Source organism: Stegodyphus dumicola, chromosome 9 (genome assembly GCF_044657685.1).
Source record: "Stegodyphus dumicola isolate Sdum_Otavi_A_Nest chromosome 9, ASM4465768v1".
NCBI classification, from domain to species: domain Eukaryota; kingdom Metazoa; phylum Arthropoda; class Arachnida; order Araneae; family Eresidae; genus Stegodyphus; species Stegodyphus dumicola.
The window spans coordinates 56764810-56786591 of NC_140776.1; the positions used below are offsets into that span (position 1 = coordinate 56764810).

The 21782-nt window shown below is 29.6% G+C and overlaps 1 protein-coding gene across 2 annotated transcripts in view; it reads right to left on the minus strand.

Annotated features, from left to right (window-relative positions):
- Nucleotides 1–21782, minus strand: part of LOC118200699 (uncharacterized) — a 249500-nt gene that overhangs the window by 111163 nt on the left and 116555 nt on the right. For both annotated transcript variants that reach the window (XM_085823472.1, XM_085823471.1), the window contains exons 22-31: nucleotides 17885–17983; nucleotides 17331–17425; nucleotides 16345–16399; nucleotides 14926–15023; nucleotides 12719–12853; nucleotides 12564–12638; nucleotides 11395–11583; nucleotides 10631–10737; nucleotides 9615–9762; nucleotides 6044–6181 (exon numbers count right to left, since the gene is read on the minus strand). In XM_085823472.1, the coding sequence (XP_085679598.1) occupies nucleotides 6044–6181; nucleotides 9615–9762; nucleotides 10631–10737; nucleotides 11395–11583; nucleotides 12564–12638; nucleotides 12719–12853; nucleotides 14926–15023; nucleotides 16345–16399; nucleotides 17331–17425; nucleotides 17885–17983 (1139 nt within the window). The remainder of the gene's footprint in view (nucleotides 1–6043; nucleotides 6182–9614; nucleotides 9763–10630; nucleotides 10738–11394; nucleotides 11584–12563; nucleotides 12639–12718; nucleotides 12854–14925; nucleotides 15024–16344; nucleotides 16400–17330; nucleotides 17426–17884; nucleotides 17984–21782) is intronic.

Here is a 21782-nt window from a genome sequence, read left to right on the forward strand (position 1 = left end):
CTGATTTGATTGTTTATGAATATTTCTTCTCTGATGTTTGTGAGGTTCTTGAATTAATGAAACTGATCTTAGTTGCTCTTAAGTTAATTTAGTAAATGATTGAATATGTAGTGCAAGTGAATTGAAGTATAATTTTGTTGAGAGATTATTTTTACCTGAGCACCAGCGAAAACTTATTCCTCCTCGTTTTTCGGGTTAAGATTCCTTATGTGCGAATTTGCATTGATTCGAGTTTATTGATTAAATGAAAAGTGAGTTAGATTAATCACACAGTTCCTCTCCAGTTACTCTTCACAGCTTAAGATCAGAGCTTTCAGATTTGTCCAGCACCAATGTTACGTTCAGTCAGGCAGTTTTTAAAGCTTTAGAAATTTAAAACCTCAAAATTTTCAGCTTCGCAGCAATGCTAATATATCAGTATCATATTCATTTAACTTTATTTGCCAATACACTCGATGCTATGTCTAAGGTAGAAAATACTTTTGCATTCAGTAATTGATCTAGTACTGCATCTATTCTAGTTATGGGTTCCAAATCTGTTTTAGTAATTTGGTTAAGTTTTCTGCAATCAATACATAATCTAGTTTTTATCTCTTTTATGGGCTAAAGTCACAGGTGCTGCATAAAGGTTAAATGATGGTTTATAATACCTGCATGTAATAATTAATCTATTTGCTTTTTAATTAATCATTATCTTTAGGGGATGCTCTATATGGTCTATCAGCTACAAAAAGTTCTGATGTCAGTATCACTCTTGGAGGTTCATTATTAATACAACCCAAATCAGATTTACATTTCACAAATATACAGTTATTTGATAATTTAAAAATACATAGATATTTGACTACAGTTACCTGATAATTCTTTCAAACCATTTACACAAGAATTTTCAGGCTCATTACTGTCAATACAACTGGCACAGTTTCTTTCAATTTCAGTATTTTTACATAAATATAAAAATTTATTCTTAAAAGGATTATTTAGACACACAAAAATTGCTTATATTTCTCTTAATCTGATACACCTCATAATCAATAAAGTTCAACTACAATTTAAACAAAGAAACGCGAGATAAAAAAAAAATAATAAACAATTCAAATGAGAATTTACTACATAAAATGTAACATCATTATTTAATCTTCTAATATGATAAGACAACTTGATTAATTTAGTGACAGGAAGACATCCAGATAAAGACAATAGCTTTCTTGAAGTCTTAATTTCAATAGTTTCAAAACTATCAATACAGCTTAAAGTACTCTCACTCTCAGACATTGCATTTACTTTACTACCTGTATCAATAATAGCGGGGAAATTATAATTCCATTAAAGATACCAGCAACTTTGGAGTATTGAGATATCCATGTTAGTTTTGTCTTTAGATCTGTTTTGTATTGCATTGTATTTCAAGTTAGTTTGACATATAACTACTGATTGTGTACTGTGATACTGAGAAGGTTGTATGCTTTTGTAGAAAGTTCAAGAATGGTTAAGCATTACTTTAAGAAAAATTAAATTTTTATCAAGCTACTATCTGTTCTGACCAAATTCAATCTATACATATGCAACAATTTTTGGTGTTGAAGCAGATCTTAAAACGTGGACCAAAAACCAAAGGCTAGACTTTGAACTTCCATCTGGCACATTAGAGCTGTGCCTTGGTGAAAAGTGTTTAAAAGACTATATCAGGCTTAATTTAGAATCTCACCAATACAAACCCATGGAAACACTTCAGGAGCTTAACAGATATGTTGAGAGGTTGTGTCATCATAAAATGGGAAATCTTGTCCCTGCTGTACTTCATTAATGGCATTCAGGATCCTAAGCCCTGCAAATAGTGGATGTCACAGACTTAAAAAATGCTTTAGTGCACACCATCAAATCAGTTCAGCAAATAACGTGGACAGAATGCTCCCCAATCAGAACTGCTCAAGTCCAGGAGCCAGTGAATCAACTGCCTGCTCTATAGATGATTTAATCAAGCAAATCAATGTCTTGACGTGGAACAAGGGTGGCAAAAAACCAACTCCAAAATGCTGGAACTTCTGTGGAAAACATGAAGGAACTGCAGAACACCCCAAGGCACAGAAAATGAGGCCCCTCCCCAGCAATGATGCAGAAAGCAAATTAGTGGTCATCTCACAAAGCGCAAGTTGTCAGATATTAAAGAAGCCCAATTTTAAAGCACTTCAGATTTCTGCAATGAATGGCGGCAGTAATGGACTCTTCATCATGGGACATATCAATGTAAACAAAATATGTGTAAATCTCTAATAAACAGACTGGATCGCAGTTAAAGTAATAAACAGAGGAGCGTTCTTCCACACAACATTTATTCACGAACACCAAAGACGAACTGATACATATACATAATTGACATCACAGTTTCCTTTTACAAACAAACACTACCGCCATCTATTGGCGATCTATGGATACACAATCCTAAACTTAACACTCCCCCCCCCATGCGTCCGTTTACGGATGCATCAATTTTATTGAACTTCAAGATTATAAAGTCTTTCAATTGGTCTTCTAACAACACCCTTATCCAACTGAATCTCACAAGATCTAATTCTATCATCTCTTCCATGAAATAATTCCTTAATCCTACCTATCTTCCAGTTACAGCGTTTCACATTATCTTCTCGTACAAGTACAACATCATTAATTTTAAACACGGGAGAATTCTTTGGAGTTTTTGAAAACATGACTGATCTTAATTCTAACAAATATTCTTTATAAAACCTTTTCCAAAAATGCTCTAATATTAATTGCCTATGCTTCCATCTTTTAATCAATTGAGATCTTGTAGATTCTAATTTAGATTCAGGTGAAGGTAAAACAGTCAATCTAGATCCAGTTATAAAATGAGATGGTGAAAGAGGATCAGGTTCATTTGGTTCATTGTATACATACGTTATAGGTCTAGAATTAATAACAGCTTCAACTTCAACTAAAACAGTATACAGTTCTTCATAATATAAAGAAGCTTTACCTAAGATACGTTTTAAACAAGTTTTTACAGATCTTACCAAACGTTCCCAGAATCCGCCCCACCAAGGAGCACCTTCTACAATAAATTTCCATTCAAACCCATTTTTACCAAGAAAATTTAGAACCTTTTCATCTTTACATAATTTATACAAATATTTTAATTCACGATCAGCAGTCTTAAAGGTTTTAGCATTATCAGAATATATAACTCTACAAATACCCCTACGTGCAAAAAATCTACGTAAGGCTTGAATGAAACACTCTGCACTTAAATTTGATAACAATTCTAAATGGACTCCTCGAGTCACTGCACAGGTAAACAATGAAATATACACTTTTGTACCATCCTTTAAATACAAAGGGCCAGCGAAATCTATGCCACTTACCTCAAATGGTTGAGCTTTCTCCACTCGGTCAGCTGGAAGAGGAGCCGATATCTCGTGTCCAGCTTTAGCATTATATTTTTTACAAAATCTACAATTCTGGTCACTTAAAGCGAAACCGGAAATGGCAGCTAAAGCATTACCTCCAAGTAAGGATTTTAGGTACGCAAATTTTTCAGTTTTTCTCAATCCACTATGATTATGAATTGTATTTTCGAACTGGTTCCAGAAGTCTAACCATTTACACGAATCTCCGTAATAAGTTCCTATTTGCAGACGTGGTAACTTCACTGGTTTTATTTCAACTGGAAGTGCAACATTAGCCGTTTGGTTCTGATGAACTGTTCTAGAAGATTCCGAATTCTTCTTCAAAAATCGTTGCATTCTTCCTCTCCATATAACAGTTTTATCCTGGTATTCTTGACTTGAGGTAACTTCATTTTCAATCTCCTCCGAAGTTACTTTCGTTTCTATTTCTGAATCTAAACTTTTCAGTTCATTGATTTTCTCAATTAACTGTTCATATAAATCCTCGATTATCTCAATTTTCTCATTTAGCGGAATATTATTTGCTAAATTCGATTCGACTTTGGTTATCAGTTTCATAGTTAATTGTCTAACAACCGATCGTTTCTTTTTCAAATTTTCAAGAACGCCCTCCATTTTCGAAATATTCAGTCTGTCGATTTTCTGGCTCGTAATAATCTCGGTTTGCAGGCACCATAAACAAAATATGTGTAAATCTCTAATAAACAGACTGGATCGCAGTTAAAGTAATAAACAGAGGAGCGTTCTTCCACACAACATTTATTCACGAACACCAAAGACGAACTGATACATATACATAATTGACATCACAGTTTCCTTTTACAAACAAACACTACCACCATCTATTGGCGATCTATGGATACACAATCCTAAACTTAACACAATGGAGTTCTTTGCTGTATGACCATCAATACAGAACTCAGAATTACCATTATCCGAAATGATTTGGCTCAACAATAGGAACGTAAACTCATCTGGATGCTGCCCTATGTTACCCTTCAGTCTATGTCTGAAGATAAAATCAACACTGAAGGAAAATTAAATGTCAACATCATGTTTGAGAGCACTGCCTACCATTATACAGTATATGTAGCAGACATTTCTGACCCTTGCATACTTGGATTACACTTTCTAAGGAAATATAATTTTTCTTTGCTCTTTAAAAATAACAAACTACACTTTGAGGACATTCCCCTATTCGGAATGAATGAGATGAAGGAGTTCAATCTACCCACTAAATCATATTTCAAGTCAATATCACAGTATCAGCAAGAAACGAATTTTTACTTCCTAGATCCAAAACTGAAAAACAAATTTCTGATACAGTATAATGGAATATCTCAAGAGCTATAACACAACCCCAGAAGTACTAATAGCCTCAGCTCTCATCACATTATCAAGGATCATCATTACAGTGAGAGGTGACAATGTCAGTGGTAAAGTGAAAATCATTAGGTGAAGTGGTTGCAATTAAATGACCCAATAGTCCGTCAATATTGGTACCTTCAGATATCATAATATTGGAGTTACTGCAAAATGCACAAGAAAATGATGAAGAGAGAAATGCTAACAAAACTGTCATACAAGAATTTTAAGATATTTTCTCCTGATCAGTCTCTGAAAATAGGTTGAACCAGTTTGACACAGCATAGAACTGATACAGGGAAATTCAAAACAGCTCTATGTACAAAGAAATTTATTGTGATAGACTTTTGAGATCACCAGAGGATTGTGTTGGTTGTTTTCCTCAGCAGAGAAGCAACAATGAATACTGCAAATAACACGACACATTGGAATCTTTGCATAATGCAGTTCACAGAATATGATTGTCTTCTCCCAAAAGACACTGTGTATTCCTTCCTGACATATCCATTTGCATGCAACTGCCATTACACGTGAGCCGTGAAATATGGAGTCATCCTCTTTGCAGCCTGGACCTAACACTAATGATTTCCCTTCATTTTTAACTTTGACGAACCACTCTGAAGAAGTGGCAGGGAATTCACAACTGATATGGACATTCAACAAGCCATCATATATTTTGATGCATCACTGGAGCAAATGTTGAAATAAACATGGTGATTACATTGAAAAGTAATTACCAGTACATTACAACTTCAGAGCTACCAATACTGAAATATGAAAAACCAGGAAGTTCTATGACATTTTTGCACTGTCCAGCAATGTCATTTAAAAAGAAACTGAAACTGACTTCAATTCACTTTATAACGCTTACTTAGGTTATAGAACTATTTATAACATGATTCTGTAATAAAATACATTAAGTAGTCTAAATTTTATATTCTTAGGCTAACCCTGTAAAATCCTAAGTAGGAAAAGAAAGTTTTTATTTATCACTCTTAAATATGATGAAAACAAAATAATAATAATGATGACGATGATATACACATCATTGTCTGGATAAACTTAATAACATACCATATATTGATGTAAAACAAAATTAAATACCTGAAACAGATTAAGACAAATCAGATCAAATAAATGCTGAAAATCTTCTGGGATGGCAGAACAGAATTTCATAAAATACATAAACTATGTATTTCATAAAATACATTTTTTAAAAAAACTCATACTATTCCAAAAAGAACTAAACTAACTTGTTCTTCTAGCTTCATTTTTGCTTCAGATAATGACTCTTTCTCCATACGAAGTAAATTATTACTTTCACTCAATAAATTCATCATTTCAATTTTCTTCAGCAATTCAGAATGTTGAGCATCACTTGCTGCTTTAGCCTAGAACATGATAAATAAATAAGCATTAAATAATATTTAACTTATTTTTCCTGTGGAACTAAAAATTTTACCACAGTAATAAAGAATATTATGCACATATTAATTTGTAATTTATATGAAATAAATTTTATAAATTAAAGTTAATTTGCCTGTTTTATATTTTTAGTTTACTTTAAATAATATTTCAATGTTAATATTTTATTTTAAATTTCATAGTTGCCACGTTACCTAGAAAACCTAGAAAGTCAGGAATTCAAAAACTGACCAAAAAAGACAATGAAAAGTTAGGGAATTTAAATATTTCACTCAACATCTGGAAATATCAGGGAATTTCATACGGTGATCCCCCAAAACAACAATTTTCTCGCTAACGTTGTAAGTGATTGCTTTCTTTCTGAAGGCAGCTGTTGTAGAGCCAATTTTCACAGCATCGATCATATTTTATGTTTAAGAAAGGTAAAGCAAGTTTCCAGCATCTTTGGTTTCTAGTAACTTTCAGACTTGCATGCATAGTCCATTTTGAACAGAAGAAATTTCTGTGTCCTTGTTTAGAAAGCTCGTTTTTTGTTCCAATTAAAAATCTGTTAAGTTAAAACTATATAATCTTTCACACATTTTTAATTTTTTTAAGTATGTTTACTTAACATTTTATTGTATCTACCTGCTTGTTAAAATGATAAGAATTAATGCAGTGTATTTTTAAAGTTAAAAGAAGTCTACTGATCCTTTGAATCATATTATTTTTGAAATATTAAAAAAATTAATTTTTAACTATTAAGCTTTTCAACATCGTTGGCTGCATGGATATATCACGATTATTGGATTTCGAAATTAAGCAAGAAAATCTGATACTTCATAAATTACGTTAAAAGAAATTGATTTTCTTTAATGAAATTTAATTTCGTAAATGGCAAAATATTCATTTATTCTGAATTTGATGTTTGACAAATTCAGAAACAAATGCCTTACATAATGTTTGTCTTCCCCTTTTTTTAACACACTTCATGCAGTAAAAATAAGTAATTAATCCATCGCTCTCTTGAAATTTCTGATTTTGCTCTGTCCTTGCCCCATTTTTGTACAAAATAAATTTATCATTTAAACCTTTTCTTCTTTTTAATAAATGCCTTGTCTGCCATTTTGCAGTAAAATAAGAAAAATAATAATAATCTCATCTAGGCTAACCATTTAATATACCTATACTCCCCAAAATAATGTTAATTATTGTAATTCAATTTTCAATCTTAAAATAATTAATTTTATTTTAATGTTATTCATATCATTTAATGTGGCTTCTTCCTTCTAAATTTATCTATTATTAGTTAATAATACTTTCAGATTTCAGGTAATTTTCTCTGGACTAATTTTTCTTTAACGAAAGTTTCCATGGCTTTAGGTATTAATGTTGTACCATATGACACTGTGAAGGTTTGGTACCAAAAGTTCAAAAACAAGGACTGACATTCAAGAAGCAGAGTGCTCTGGCCAGCCTGCTGATGTTGATGAAGCCCTCCTGCAATAGCTTATGGAAGAAGTTCAGTATGCAAGCACTCAACAGCTTGCTAAGGAGTTAGACATTAGTGCTATGTCTGTTAGCCGCATTATGCATCACATAAACTTGACATACAAGTTCAATCGCTGGGGCTGCATGAGCTGACTCAAGCAGATAAGGACAGATGTGTTCAGGCCTGCACTAATCTGCTTGAATATCAACACAAAAACAAAATTCTGGATCAGATTGTCGCTTGTGATGAAAGGTGGATTTAACTGAACTGTTGGCTGAAGCAAATAAAATTGGTTTTCATACATTTTTAATTCAATTATAGGAGATGCAAGATTGGATTTCCCCATGTGTAACATGAAAGTTTCTCTTAAAATGCCTTCCCTCCACGAATGAATGTGTTTTCGTGTATTGAAATAAATAACCTAACTATATTATTGATTTCAGTTTCAGAATATAATTTGCATTTATTATTTCATAATTTCAAAATACTTAACTACATAACACTTATTTTGGACATTAGTGGATAAAATGTCATTAATAGAGAAAAATAACATTAAATTTATATATGAAAAAGTCATTCTCATATCTTCCATTACTTTTATTATTGATATTTTGTTCATAAATTCTTATCTTATTTTGCTAAAATTAAATATTTACTTTTGACTGATTTGACTGAAGCTTTCTACAACCATAATTATACAGTAAGACCCTGCTTAACGCTGTTTCGTTTAGCGCTGTTTCGGTTTAGCGCTCTTTTATTTCAACCCGGGGATTCCACGAAATCGCTCGCAGCATACGGGGATTCCACAAAATATTATGCAGCGATAGGTTTCAAATACATATCCGAAAGAGTGTACTTGTATTTCTTGTTTGGTGCGGTATTGTACAGACATATTTTGAAGGGGTAAATGTGGAAGATGTCGAAGAAATAATTCAAGAAGCAGCGGCTAGTCTTTCTAATGATGAGCAAGGAATTAACTGAACAAGAAGAAAACAAAAATGTTGACAGCAGTGATTCAGAAGAAGAGCAAAAAGAACTTTTGATGGCGTTTGTAAAAAGGAGTTTGTCTACCATAACTGAAATAATGGATCAATTCATTGAAAATGATCCGAATTTTGACAGGAGCTCAAAAGTAAGGCGTGGTGTTAGAGATGCTCTATCCGTTTGTGAAGAACTTTTAAGAGAACAACGCAAAAGAAAAAGGCAAACAACATTAGATGCTTTTGTCACAAAAAGGCAGAACACTGAAAACGCGGAAGGCTAACTAAATATGACTGACTTAGAATTTTATTTGTTTTTTTTAAGAATATTCGTTTTGTTATTTACATTTTGTTTTTATTTTTGCAAGAAATAATAATGTGGTATTAATTTGGGCTTTAAGAAATAAATGTTTGGTTTTATTTTTATTAAAAAAACATACTTTTTAAATTTAATACCTAACCAATTTCCTAGCCATCTTCCCCTAACCCCAATATTTACATGTAAAGATAGCCTCGTTTAGCGCTGTTTCGCATTACGCTCTACTTTGATGGAACGTATACCCCGCGTTAAGCGGGGTCTTACTGTATTTTATTTTCAAATTCCAATATATTGAACAACTGATTTTAGCACTTTTTTCTTCCCTTCAGTGAATGGGGTTTTTACATTGTAATCAAATCAAATGCTTTATGATCTGAATATTGAATATAAATATACAATAAAATTAAATAATACAATAAATAAAATAAGTAAAAAAAAAATTTTTTTCCCTCCAATTATAGCTGTAATAGCAAAAGAAACATCAAATGTAAAATGCTTCTTTTCTTTTTAAAGAAACAATTTGATGTTTAGTAAAGCATAAAGCACATAACAAATTAAAAAAACTTAAAATTTTGAACATTAAAAATAACATGTTAATGGATAAAATAACAGTAACTAAAAATAATTACCTGGGTATTGTTCATCATTTCTTTCAATTCTGCTTTAGCATCATTCAGTTCACTTGTTAATTGTTCTACTTTTAAGCTGAGTCGTACATTTTCAGATTGAGCAACATCAAACTGAGTACTTGCAATTTCTTTCTCTTTCTTAATGAATCTAAAAAAAAATCATAGTTTTCATTCCACAAACAGACATCCCACAAAAAAAAATTATATTCCTATTTAAAATATGCAAAAAACTTTAAAAGATTAAAGTGAAAAAAATAAATATTACATAGTTAAAAGCACTTTGCACTTATTCATAATGCAACATTTAGTTAATAAAAAAGTAATCATATTGATAAAAAAGATTGGGTATAAATTTTAATTGAAAGAGAAGCATACTAAAGCAGAACTTAAAATTAGGCAAAAAAACCAATTTCAGATTGGCTTGGACGTGACTATAACGTGACTGTATATATTTATTTATTATTCCTGAAGAAGGGACTATGACTGCTCACAAAGATTTATTCAAGATTTACAACTAGACGTTATAATTTACAAATAAATGGGCAAGATAATCATTAACATGTAAAATAATATTTTGAAAATATTCTAGGACTCTTTGCATCTTCTTTTCTTATGCTGAATTTTTAGATTACATTTTAATTCTTCATACAATAGTTAAGTACGCTGTAAAATATTTCATATTAAACTTTACCAATATTATAAGCAAACGAATAAATTTGATAAAACCAAATATTATATGCAACTTCACATTTTATATGATTATGAAACTAATACAAAATCTATAGCAAAATAATGCAATCAAAATTATGAATAATGTTGATTTGATCTTAATAAAAAGTTAAATACAACTATAAAATATAATTACATTTAACTCTTATGATAATACAATTAAGTGAATAATTATAGAGGACTGAGAAGTAATTATATTTGATTTTTTCAAACCATTGTACGTTCAGCCAAATAATTAAACATGACTATAATTAAAAACACCTATTAACAAGAAAACATAAACATACTGAATCACTTGTAGAAGATGTTGTGTATCTTTCAGATCAGTTTGAATAGAGGCATAAGGAGTTTCATCCCAATTCTTTGACTGTAATGCTGCCATTTGGGTTCCCATCTAAAATTCAAAACGAGGCAAAAGAAGAAAATAAAAATTATATGCAAAGAAGCATTTGCTATGAATATGTTATATTTTATATTTTCAAGAACCACAGAATTTTAAATGAATAAATAATAAATGATTAATTTAAGAAAACATAATTTATTATAGGTGTAAAATTCTTATTATATTCATATATTATTTTTATTATATGTACAAATATATAAGCAAAAAAGCATTTGTAAAGTAAAAGAATATGAATTTTAAAAATAATTAAGCAAAATATATCACATAATATAAGAAAAATCATCAATGAAAATGTCATTTAGTCTTCCACTTTTCAAATACCTAGTCCTGAAGAGCAATTCATTTTTCTCAATTACATATATTTTTCATTGAAATTTATTTTAAATAATGCATTCTGCATTTAGCAAACTGAAACAGCTATACTTAATACACACATAAGCAGACAGAGAGACCGATATTTTAAGTAATATTCTTATTTTAAAAAATTTACATAACTTTTCCAGTGAGGGAAAAAAAAAAAAAAAAAAGTATACACATTGTCAGTGTTCTATTTTTATTCTAATTTTTAAAAATTTAATAATAAGCACATCCAGACCTGAGGATTCTTCAGAAATGTACATTCTGAAATTTTTTTTAAATGCTACTCACCAATTCTAACTGATCATGAAGGTTATGATTACATTCTTCTAAATCTGAAATTTTAGTCTTCAGAGCTTCTATCTCTCGTTGAAAGATTTCTTCTTGACGAAGCCATGATTCTTTGGACTCTGAGAGTGCTTGCTCTGCTCTTTTAGCAGCTTCTGAATGTTTTTCAATTTCTGATGTACACTTCTGATGCTAGACAACAAGAAGATAACAAATACATTGCAATGCAATAATTGATTTGCTTAAAAAAAGAAAAATTAACTCAGTTTCAAATTTTTATAAAGTCCTTACTAAATGGAAATGATTTTATTAAAATGAACATTAATAAAATCATACAAGTCTAGACTGGCTAAAATTAGAGTAAAAACAAAAGGATGGTAAAATCCACTAAGGTGCAAAAATTTAATTACTTGCATGTTATTCATAATATATAATGTTAAAATAAATCAATGAATTATTTTTTATTTTAAGTAATTAAGTAGTAATTTTAAGCAATTAAATGGATTATGCAAAACATACAATTTTTTTAATATCTTATATCTTTTTCTATAGACTTTGATTTGGTTTTGAGCAAATTTAAACATTTATTTACTTCATTTTTTATTTCTTTTTTCTCTATACTTTTGATTTTCATTCCAAATATTTAAATACTACTTCGTAGGTTTGAAGTGATTACTTTTAAGACACTATTTCCCTGAAGATGACTATGAACCAGTCAGTATCTTTTGTCTTTTCAACAGATCTTGTGGAATTTACCTTTTTGGATTTTCTCCAAATTTGTAACACTGACTCATTTCTGCATACTATATGCTAATATTATTGTTCCTATGGAAGTTTTTTTTTTAAAGTAGTTTCTTTTTTGGTATGAATAATACAGCAAATTTTTAATCTTGTAATTTTCATTTACTTATTTATTACTATTACTGACTACTTCTATATTTTACTCTCCATGATAAAGAGTCATTACATTAATGATCAGAGTTCAGTTTTTATAATTATCTCTTTCCCATTATCCTTTTCCTTGTTAGATAATCACCCTTGCTTATTTGCAGCAACTATGAAAATTTCAGAAAGGATAATATTACTACCATTATAATTTCTGCTATTTATTTATTTTGGATTATACAAATATATTCTCACAAAAAATTGGCCTCAATAAAGATTTCACTTACTTCCTCTTTCAGTGCAGAAAGTACTTTAATATCTTGAGCATGTAACATAAGTTCTCTTTCATATTTCTCTTGAACCTTAAATGAAAATAAATTTTTACATAACTCGTAAGCTAGCATATGCAATATTTTCTATAAAGAAAAATACATATATTTACTTCTTGCATTAACTTTATCTGATTTTGGCAATCATTTCTAGCTTGCTCTTCTGTTTTCTTGGCTACTTCAGCTTGATTTTTATAATCATCCATAAGGCGCAAGAGGTCAGTCACTTTCTTTTGAAGTTCATTCAACTGTCAAAAAGATGGAAAGGGGATTTCTCTTAAATAAAGCAACTTTTTTAAGCTTATAAATGTAATTGTTGATATAAAACTAATATTTTTAAATTAATGTAAGATTTTTATTTTCCTCGTGGAAAAAATTACTTTCTTCATAGGACTGCCTTTTAAAAAATGCAATGGCATAAGAATTATTTTGTTTATAGAATTAAAATCACTTTTTTGAATTTTATGAAATTTCACACAGGCATCTCTGATTTAAACAGCATGTTGAATATCTGAGTTCTGTTACAAACAAGAAATAATTAAAATAAAAACTTTCCTCTTCATCACAGTTTGTAAATGAATTTTTCCCCATACCTATCACCTATGAATACATGCAAAAACTAAATAATACATTTTATGCTTAAAAAATAATAATTCAAATAAAAGCTTAACATTAAGTCAAAAAACTATCAAAAAATAGAATGAAAGAGTAAATATACATAACATAATATAGTCATGAACAAAACTAAAACACAGAATTATCAAAAAGTAGGTCTTACCTATACGCATGTTATAACGTAAAAATTAATGATACAATAAATTTAGCAATCTAGTATTTGTAAATAATTATTTTGACTTATCTTACTATTTGTAAATGCTAGTAATGCTATTCTCTCATTCTGAGATTTCTAACAACCCATTTAGAACTTAAGAATGATCCACCTGCAACTACGCATAAGAAAAATATACAGCTAATATTATACAACTAACATATTGAAATGTTTTACACTGCCTGTATGCAAAACTCAATGCAAAATTTAAAAAAAAAAAAAAAAAAAATTGAATGTGTACCACATGACTTCTTTATGCAGAATATAAATTTTTTTCATTTTTTCTAGCATTTCATTCAAACTTCTTGGACTGAATTAAATTTACTTCATCAATAGCACATAAACCACAATAGAATAAATGTATTCTTTAAAATTCACTATATTTGTTTACCATAGCGAAACTCTGGCACTAGGTTCACTTAACAGTGTTACACTTAATTCATTTTATAACTCAGAATGCACAAAATTTATATCATCTGAAGAATTATCTAATTGTTGCGACATGTTCTATTCAAATACTATAATAAATCTAAAAATGGTGTATAAAAGAAATTAAACAAACAAAAAAAAAAAGTTTTCCACAGATGATTCAGTATTTTTCATTCAATTAATTCAGTTCTTAATTCATGACAAGGCAAAAATGCATAAAAACTCAAAATATCTATATTAAAAATTACGAAGTAAATCTTAAACGTCCTCGAATAAATTCCAGACTGAATTAAGCATGATTTAATTCGCGATTATAAAAGAAGGTGTTATCTTTGTTGTTGCAAAGCTTAGTTTCTCTAGATTGGCAACAAATCCACTAGTCTGCTAAGTTTCAAATGTAAACAAATATGGCTGCTATAGTAAATATAATTTGGCTCAGCCACACCTAAACAACTTTTAAATTGTTGATAATTCTATAAATATCGCATGCAAATTTACTAAAGGCATAAAAACTGGAAGATAAGAAACACATAATTCAATCATTTTTAAAGCAAAAAATGCACAATTTAAAAACATACAACAATAAAGAAACTGAGATCACTGAGCTGACTAACAAAGCGGATATACATATAGATATGCATAATATCTATATACTTTTGGTGCGGCCGATTGCAATCAAAATCGGAGGTGCACATCTACATCTTACAGCTGTCCTATATACAAAAATTCCAATGTTCTGAGGCTACTCGTTTTTGAGTTATACGAGATACATACATAGGTATGTATGTACATACGCAGAGATATTGTGAAAAATTCTATCTTCAAAATTCATTTTAAATCAGTTTTATAATTTTTTTTTTTTTTGGGGGGGGGAAGAATCCTTTATTCTGTCCTTATGTACAGATGTCTGGCAGAAACGTCATTAAATTGCATTCAGTAGCGGTCAAAATGGTTATTTTTGTTGAAATATGATACCCAAATTTTTTCATGATTACAAGACTTCCTTTTTACTTCGTACAAGGAAGTAAAAATTGATTTGGATGTTCAATATGAATTATTTACCTGAGAATTTGAGTTCTGAGTTAATTTCATATTTTCTTCAATGAGTTCTCTATTACTCTTTTCCATATCTTCTAAGCTCTTTTCCAAAGCATTTCGAGCTGAAAAGAAGTACAAATTCATATATTCCTGAGAATGATTAAACAGTTAGATGATAAAAGCATTTTTGATGTTTTTTCAAGAAACAAAATTAATGTAAATAATAACCTTATGAAATTTCATACATATTATAAAAAATGAGGAATTATTTCATAACACTTTACAGATCACTCTAGTGGAAGAGTGAAAATCTACCAAATTAATATAAATCAACATCTGAAATCCACACAACTTCCCTACATAAAATGGATATAAATCCATACAACTTCTATGAAATCCATATATATATGCAAATTCTTATGTGTCAAGAATGGAATACAGGCAGTGGAATACTTTGGCAGTTTCTTGTGAAACACCAGCATTATTGATAACATGGATGTCTCACAGTATTCAAAGGAGCTAATACATTCTGCTGATTATCACTTTTATAACTGTCACCAAATCAATGTTTTGCCAAATGATTTTCTCACAGTATTCAAAGCAGCTAACATTCTACTGATTATCACTTTTACAACTGTCACCAAATCAACATTTTGCAAAAAAGTCATTAAATTTGTATCTATAGCTGAAGAATAACTGTGCACTATTTTCAATGATCAAGATGGCAGTAATTTGAATTCTCATACTAACAAAATATGCTCAAGAATGCTAATAATAACAATCTTTCATCACAAATTATCCCAAGCATTTGTGACTTAAGTTTTTATTTAGACACCTGTTTCTCATGAGATTTTGTCAAAAGAACCAAGATGCAGTTTCAGATTTGACAAGTGTAAAATGATGAAGAATCAGCAATTAAATTCTTTCAGAAAAAGTCCATAATGAAGGACACTGATCAAATAACCTCAAGATGATTTTTAGAATTAAAATAACAGTACAGCCAATGATCCCATCAAAAGAGAAAAGAGCTGGAAACCCAAAAATAATTCATTGGAATTATTCCCTTTAAACTAGTTGGGGATAAGGGGCTCACAGAATACAAAAAAGTAAAATTTTAAAATAAAGTACTGTACACAAATTCCTGAAATATTTTTTTTAAAAGTTATACACTTTCCATCTTTATTTTCTTTTTATATGAAATGCTAATATATTTAACAAATATTTTTCGTAAAAAATCAAAAAATAAATAAATAAATAATTTGTTTTTTATTTTATTTTATAATCTCTTAAAAATTCTGTCCTTTCAGTCTAGATAATGATTTTTTATTTATGACTTCATGCCTACAAAACTCTAAAACCTTCATAAACTTAGGTCCCAACTGTGAGGATTCTAGTGCATACATTTATTTACTCAGAATGTCATAATAATTAGTATTTACACACCTTCATTATTTGAAAGTAAAGCAGAATCCATAGATTCTTTGAGTTGCTTGTTAATCTGAAATTAAAAAAATACAATAGTTAAAACAAGATGAATTTGAAAACTAAAAGCAATGGCAAATATTTAAAATCAATATCATATAGGTTAAATGGTGATATTTATACTTCAATACTTAAACATTTGCACAAATCAATAGTATGTTTACTTGCATGTTCCTCTCTTCTCATTTTTTTTTTACTAATTTTATCAGATGAAAGTCAAGAGGGGAAAATTATGTGAATAATTCAATTTCTGAAAGGCATGGCAACAATAAGAATGCAACAAACAAAAAATATTCAAGGATAAACTACCAGAAACTATCATGATGTTAGGTATTTAAAAGAGACTTCCATTCCACTCAGATTACCTAGTAATATTAACATAACCAATGTCGAATATATCATTTCTACTTCTATATCTTGAATTCCGCCCACTTTTATTGTTTCCACTACTACTCCTTAGGCTTCAAATCATTTCATGCTGCTGGAACTAGGCATCATGCAGTCTGCTAAACCATGCCTGTAACTACCATCGTCACCACTGTCATTCTCTTTCTGTGTAACTGAATGCTAAATGTAACTGAAGACTAACTGAATTTTAGTCTTCCCACATGCAAATGATCTATAAAGTGATCAACAGCATTAGACATCCTCATTTCTCTGAAGCTCTTCACTATTATTGCTACATCAATCACATTCCAAGGAACCAAAATCCATCAGCAAAGCAATTAGCAAGATGAAAACAATCATTACATGGATGAACCCATTTTAAAAAATAGGATAGCCTGCCTTCTGAATGCCTTGAGAAAGGTAAAATTTACATGAATACTAAACAATTTCAGTACTTTATGCTAAAAAGCTAAGAGAAAATATGCAAGGGAAAATATGCAAGTAAATGTGATAACAATATCACAACATATTTGAAAAACACAAATAGATTATCTACTTACTGCATCTTGCTCCTTTAACCTTAACTCTAAATCATTACACATATTTGAGTACTGCTCTGAACTTTTGGTAGTTAAATCTAGTTTGTCTTGTAGAGCTACAAAAACAATTTAATACATAATAAAGAACATAATGGTCAGAAATTTAAAATATGTACTAAAAAATTCATATTAATAAAATGTTAATAAAATTATTTAATAATCATAAATATTAAAATATTTAGAGGATGTTGAAACAAAACACAGAAAACAATTAATTACAATTTATAAATATTAATAAATAAACATTTAAATTGATTCAACGATGTTTTTATAGACAATTTTCATTATGTGTTTATATTTTTGTAGATGATTATACTAAAAGTACAGTCTAATTGTATGAACTTACATTTGGCAAAATGAATACATTTTTAATCACTAAACTGTTAACAACCAAATACTTTTTTAATAAACTTAAATTTTTTAACAAAAGGCATCAAATTAATTATATGTGAATTAAAAAAAAATCTTCTTAAATTTATATCACGCTAAAATTAAATCTAAATCATGTTATGTACCTTTAATTTTCATCTGTGCTTCATTCAACTGCTCTTTCAAAAGTTTTACCTCAGCAGCAGCTTGAGTTTGAGCAGAAACTGATTTCTGGGGTGTTTTTGCTGTTGTAGAAATGCAATTTGAATTAGCTTTTTTATACTTCAGTTTTAATATCACAATAAAATCTTAATCTGATTACAAAAGTCGATTAACAAAATACTCTAGCAGCTATGTTATGAACTCATAATGTAAATAAACTAAATTATATATATGAGAGCAATATACACCTAATTCTGTTTGCATATGAAATTTGTAATGTGATTTAGATTTAACATAATTTCAAAATAAATATTTCAATCTTTTTTAATGTGTCATTTATATTTCATACAAACAGACCACATGGATTTCCAAGAATTTCCCCCTTTGTTCTAAGAAAAACAATTTTTAATTGTGATATAGTAGTACATTCAAGCTAATATAGAGAGCATAACAGTTAATGGCAGAAAATGAAATGCCTCCTCAAGGCAAGTAGTAAGTCATATGAATGCATTAGCATCCCAACCCTCCAAGCTGTGTGGATTCCAATTTGGAACAGAAACTGATGTTTTGTATTTTTAGAAAACATTCAGTATGTAATTTTGTTTCAAAAAGAAAGAATTAACAATAAAATTTGTCCAAATACAAATTTATTAATTTTGCCAAAAGTCAAACAGTAAGTTTACGTATTTTTCATACATCTTTTTCTTTTCTTTACATTAATAATAACAGAGATATTTTTCAGTAGCCTTCATAAAATGTCACATAATTTCCATATTAAAAAAATAAACTGGAAAGTGATTTCTCTGGAACTTAAAATTCAAATTTCAGACATTCTTGCAACTGGGCAAGATGTTACATATATAGGAAAGCATTCTGGTATATGTGAAAGTTAATGTAAGGGCTATTAGGGAAAATGAAACTCAAGTCAGGAAGTCGGCAAAATTTTAGAACAAAAGCAAGTGTTGATTCCTCAACATATGCAAGAGATACTGTCAAGGGGAAAAAATGAAAAAGATTATGGTAATATGGACAAAAGATAAATCACAAAAAAGAATATCACAAGATAAAAATTCCATCACAGAAAAAGCACTCAGAATTCACAGACAGATTAAAGAAAAGAAGCCAGGCACTTTATCTCAGTTAAACAGAAAATATAAATTTTCTGCAAGTACAGGTTGGATGACAAGATTTCTTAAAAGGCATGTTGTTTCTAATATAAAAATTAAAAGTGAAACTGCACCTCCAAATGAATCGGCTGCTAAGTATTTTCATGGAAATTAGTTAAAATTATTGAAGGCGGAGGATGCACATCTGATGAAGTGTAGAATGCAGATGAAAATTGTATTTTCCTGATATGAATGCTGAATAAAAATGTACACAACTAAATCACAGAAAACTGCTGGTGGTTTTGAGGTAATTAAGGATTATGTAACGTTATTATTTCACTCTAACACTTCAGGCGATCGTATGCTGAAAACCTGCTGGTATATTGAGCCCTAAACCCAAGTTCAATGAAAAAAGTGAATTTCAGTAAAGTGCCTGTTCACTGGATGGCAAACAAACAGGTCCGGGTGACCGTTGCTACCTTTAAAAAATGACTCAACAAATGTTTCATCCCAAAAGTCAGATGACATATGAATGTAAAACGACTCAAATTCAGAGGAGTTCTGATTCTTGACAATGTACTTGGCTATCCTGTCTTGGAACACCCAAACCTAAACATCCCTCCCAGCTACCTAATACTATATCTTTGTAACAAACCAAGACATAATTGTAATACTTAAACATACTGAGTAAAATGAACTATCCCAAAACATTTTGGGAACTGAATGATGAAACAATAACAGCCATTGATGCGTGGATGAAATCCTAAATTATAGATTGGATCAATTAAGCTGGATTAGCTTTAATTGAATTAATACCAGTAGCTCTGAAAGCATATTAGGAAACAGTTTGTTCATGGTATGCAAATAAACAAAGATTCTATCATCCCTAATGTGACCAAATTTCCCAGCATTATAACAATGTCACATACAGTTGGTAGAGAAGGATTCAATGACCTATCGCTGGAAGATATTGATGAATTGTTAGCCGACAAAGCTATAAAAAAGATGAAATATTAAAGGTAGTCATTGAACCTCTTAATCCCACAGTACATAGTGATAGTAAAGAAAATGATCCAGTTCTGCATGCAGGTTAGATAAAAGAAAGTATGGAACTGGCCAGAAAATTAGGTAATCTTTTGTCAAACATGACCCTAATGAGGAAGGTTCTAAGAAATTTCAACATGAACTGAAGTTGTTGACAGCCTCCTACAGAGAATTATACAAGAGTCTAATCAAAACATTAACATGAAAATTAATAACAGAATTCATTTGTAAAACCGGTGAAACATAATCACCAGGAAACTCAAATTTATTTTACTCAAGAAATCACAGAAAAAAATCGATAAAAGCAACAAAGAAGGCAAGAAGATAATGTCCACAATATTTCTAATGATAGCAGGAATATTCCAGTTATATGCAAGCATACGTGTTGTTTATTGTCCGAAAGTGAAAATTAATAAAATCTTGTTATGTGTGAAACAGTTCCCCCCCTTAGGTTCATACGTAGTTTGTAGAAATAAAATTATAAACTTTAAAGGAATACTTTACGATGGTTTTTACATTATTTTTGCGGATTTTTTTTAGATCCAGAAACTATGTTCTGTTCTTCCACAGAAATAATGCCTTTCTTCATATGAGTTTTTTATTCACACATATTCTTTGGAAACATATATGTCATACGACATAAAAAAAAAATAGAATTAGGTGTAATAAGAGTTTGATTAAAAATTAGCATATTTACTTTAAACACTTGAACCAAATTATGTTGCAGTAGTTTTAATCAAACACGTATATTTATATCACACGATACAAAATGCTCCAGGAGTGTCTGAGCAAACCAGTTTTTTAGACCAAAAATAAAGCTAACAGGAATTTAGTTTCGATATTACTTCATAAATGACTATAAAAAATTCATTTGGTAATGTATCTTTTGGTAATGTATCTTTTATAGTTGATCACTTGTTAATAATATATAATTAGTTTACAAAATTTATAGCCCAATGTTAATTATAAATACTATTCATTATTTATTATTCTTTTTTTCAATACAATGAAAAAATGATGACTATATGGTGCTTATGTATGCATAAATTCTCATACTTTGATTTGAAAACACCACATCAATTGTTGTACATCCTCTGGTCTTGCATTTCGGATTGACGAATTGATGACTTATTAAACCATAAAAATTTTAAAATTACCATATCTACAGAACTCTCAACAGAGTGTTAAAGTGTTGCTATACATTTTTCCTTCCGTCTTTTCTCAGTCTATGACATCACTGTTTTAATAAGATGACCAACTTTTTTATTTATCATTTTAGCTTTACTCATTAAACATCATTTTCTTTGCATTTACACCACATAAAATTCCACAAAATCTTTAAAAGCAGCATGATTTTAGAATCCCCAATTGTAGTGTTAAGCACTGCTGTACATTCATTAAATTATTTATACTTGCTATATCATTTCTTTAAAAATAATATATAACAATAACGTTTGTTGGCAGCAACCTTTTATTTTAAAAGTGATTCGACACAAAATTGAAACAAACACGAAATTGAGGATTGAGGCTAATACATTTAACTGCTTCATAACAGGAGCTTGTCCTCAAAATTTTCATTGAATTTAACATAATTCCAAGAATATGTTACCTAGTAACACACTTTTTCACAAAAATGTATTCAAAGCTTCAGTATCACTTCTGGTTTATCAATTTTACTCAAAATCTATGTAATCTTTTAAACAAAGTCTAATGTTGTTTACATCAATAGCAA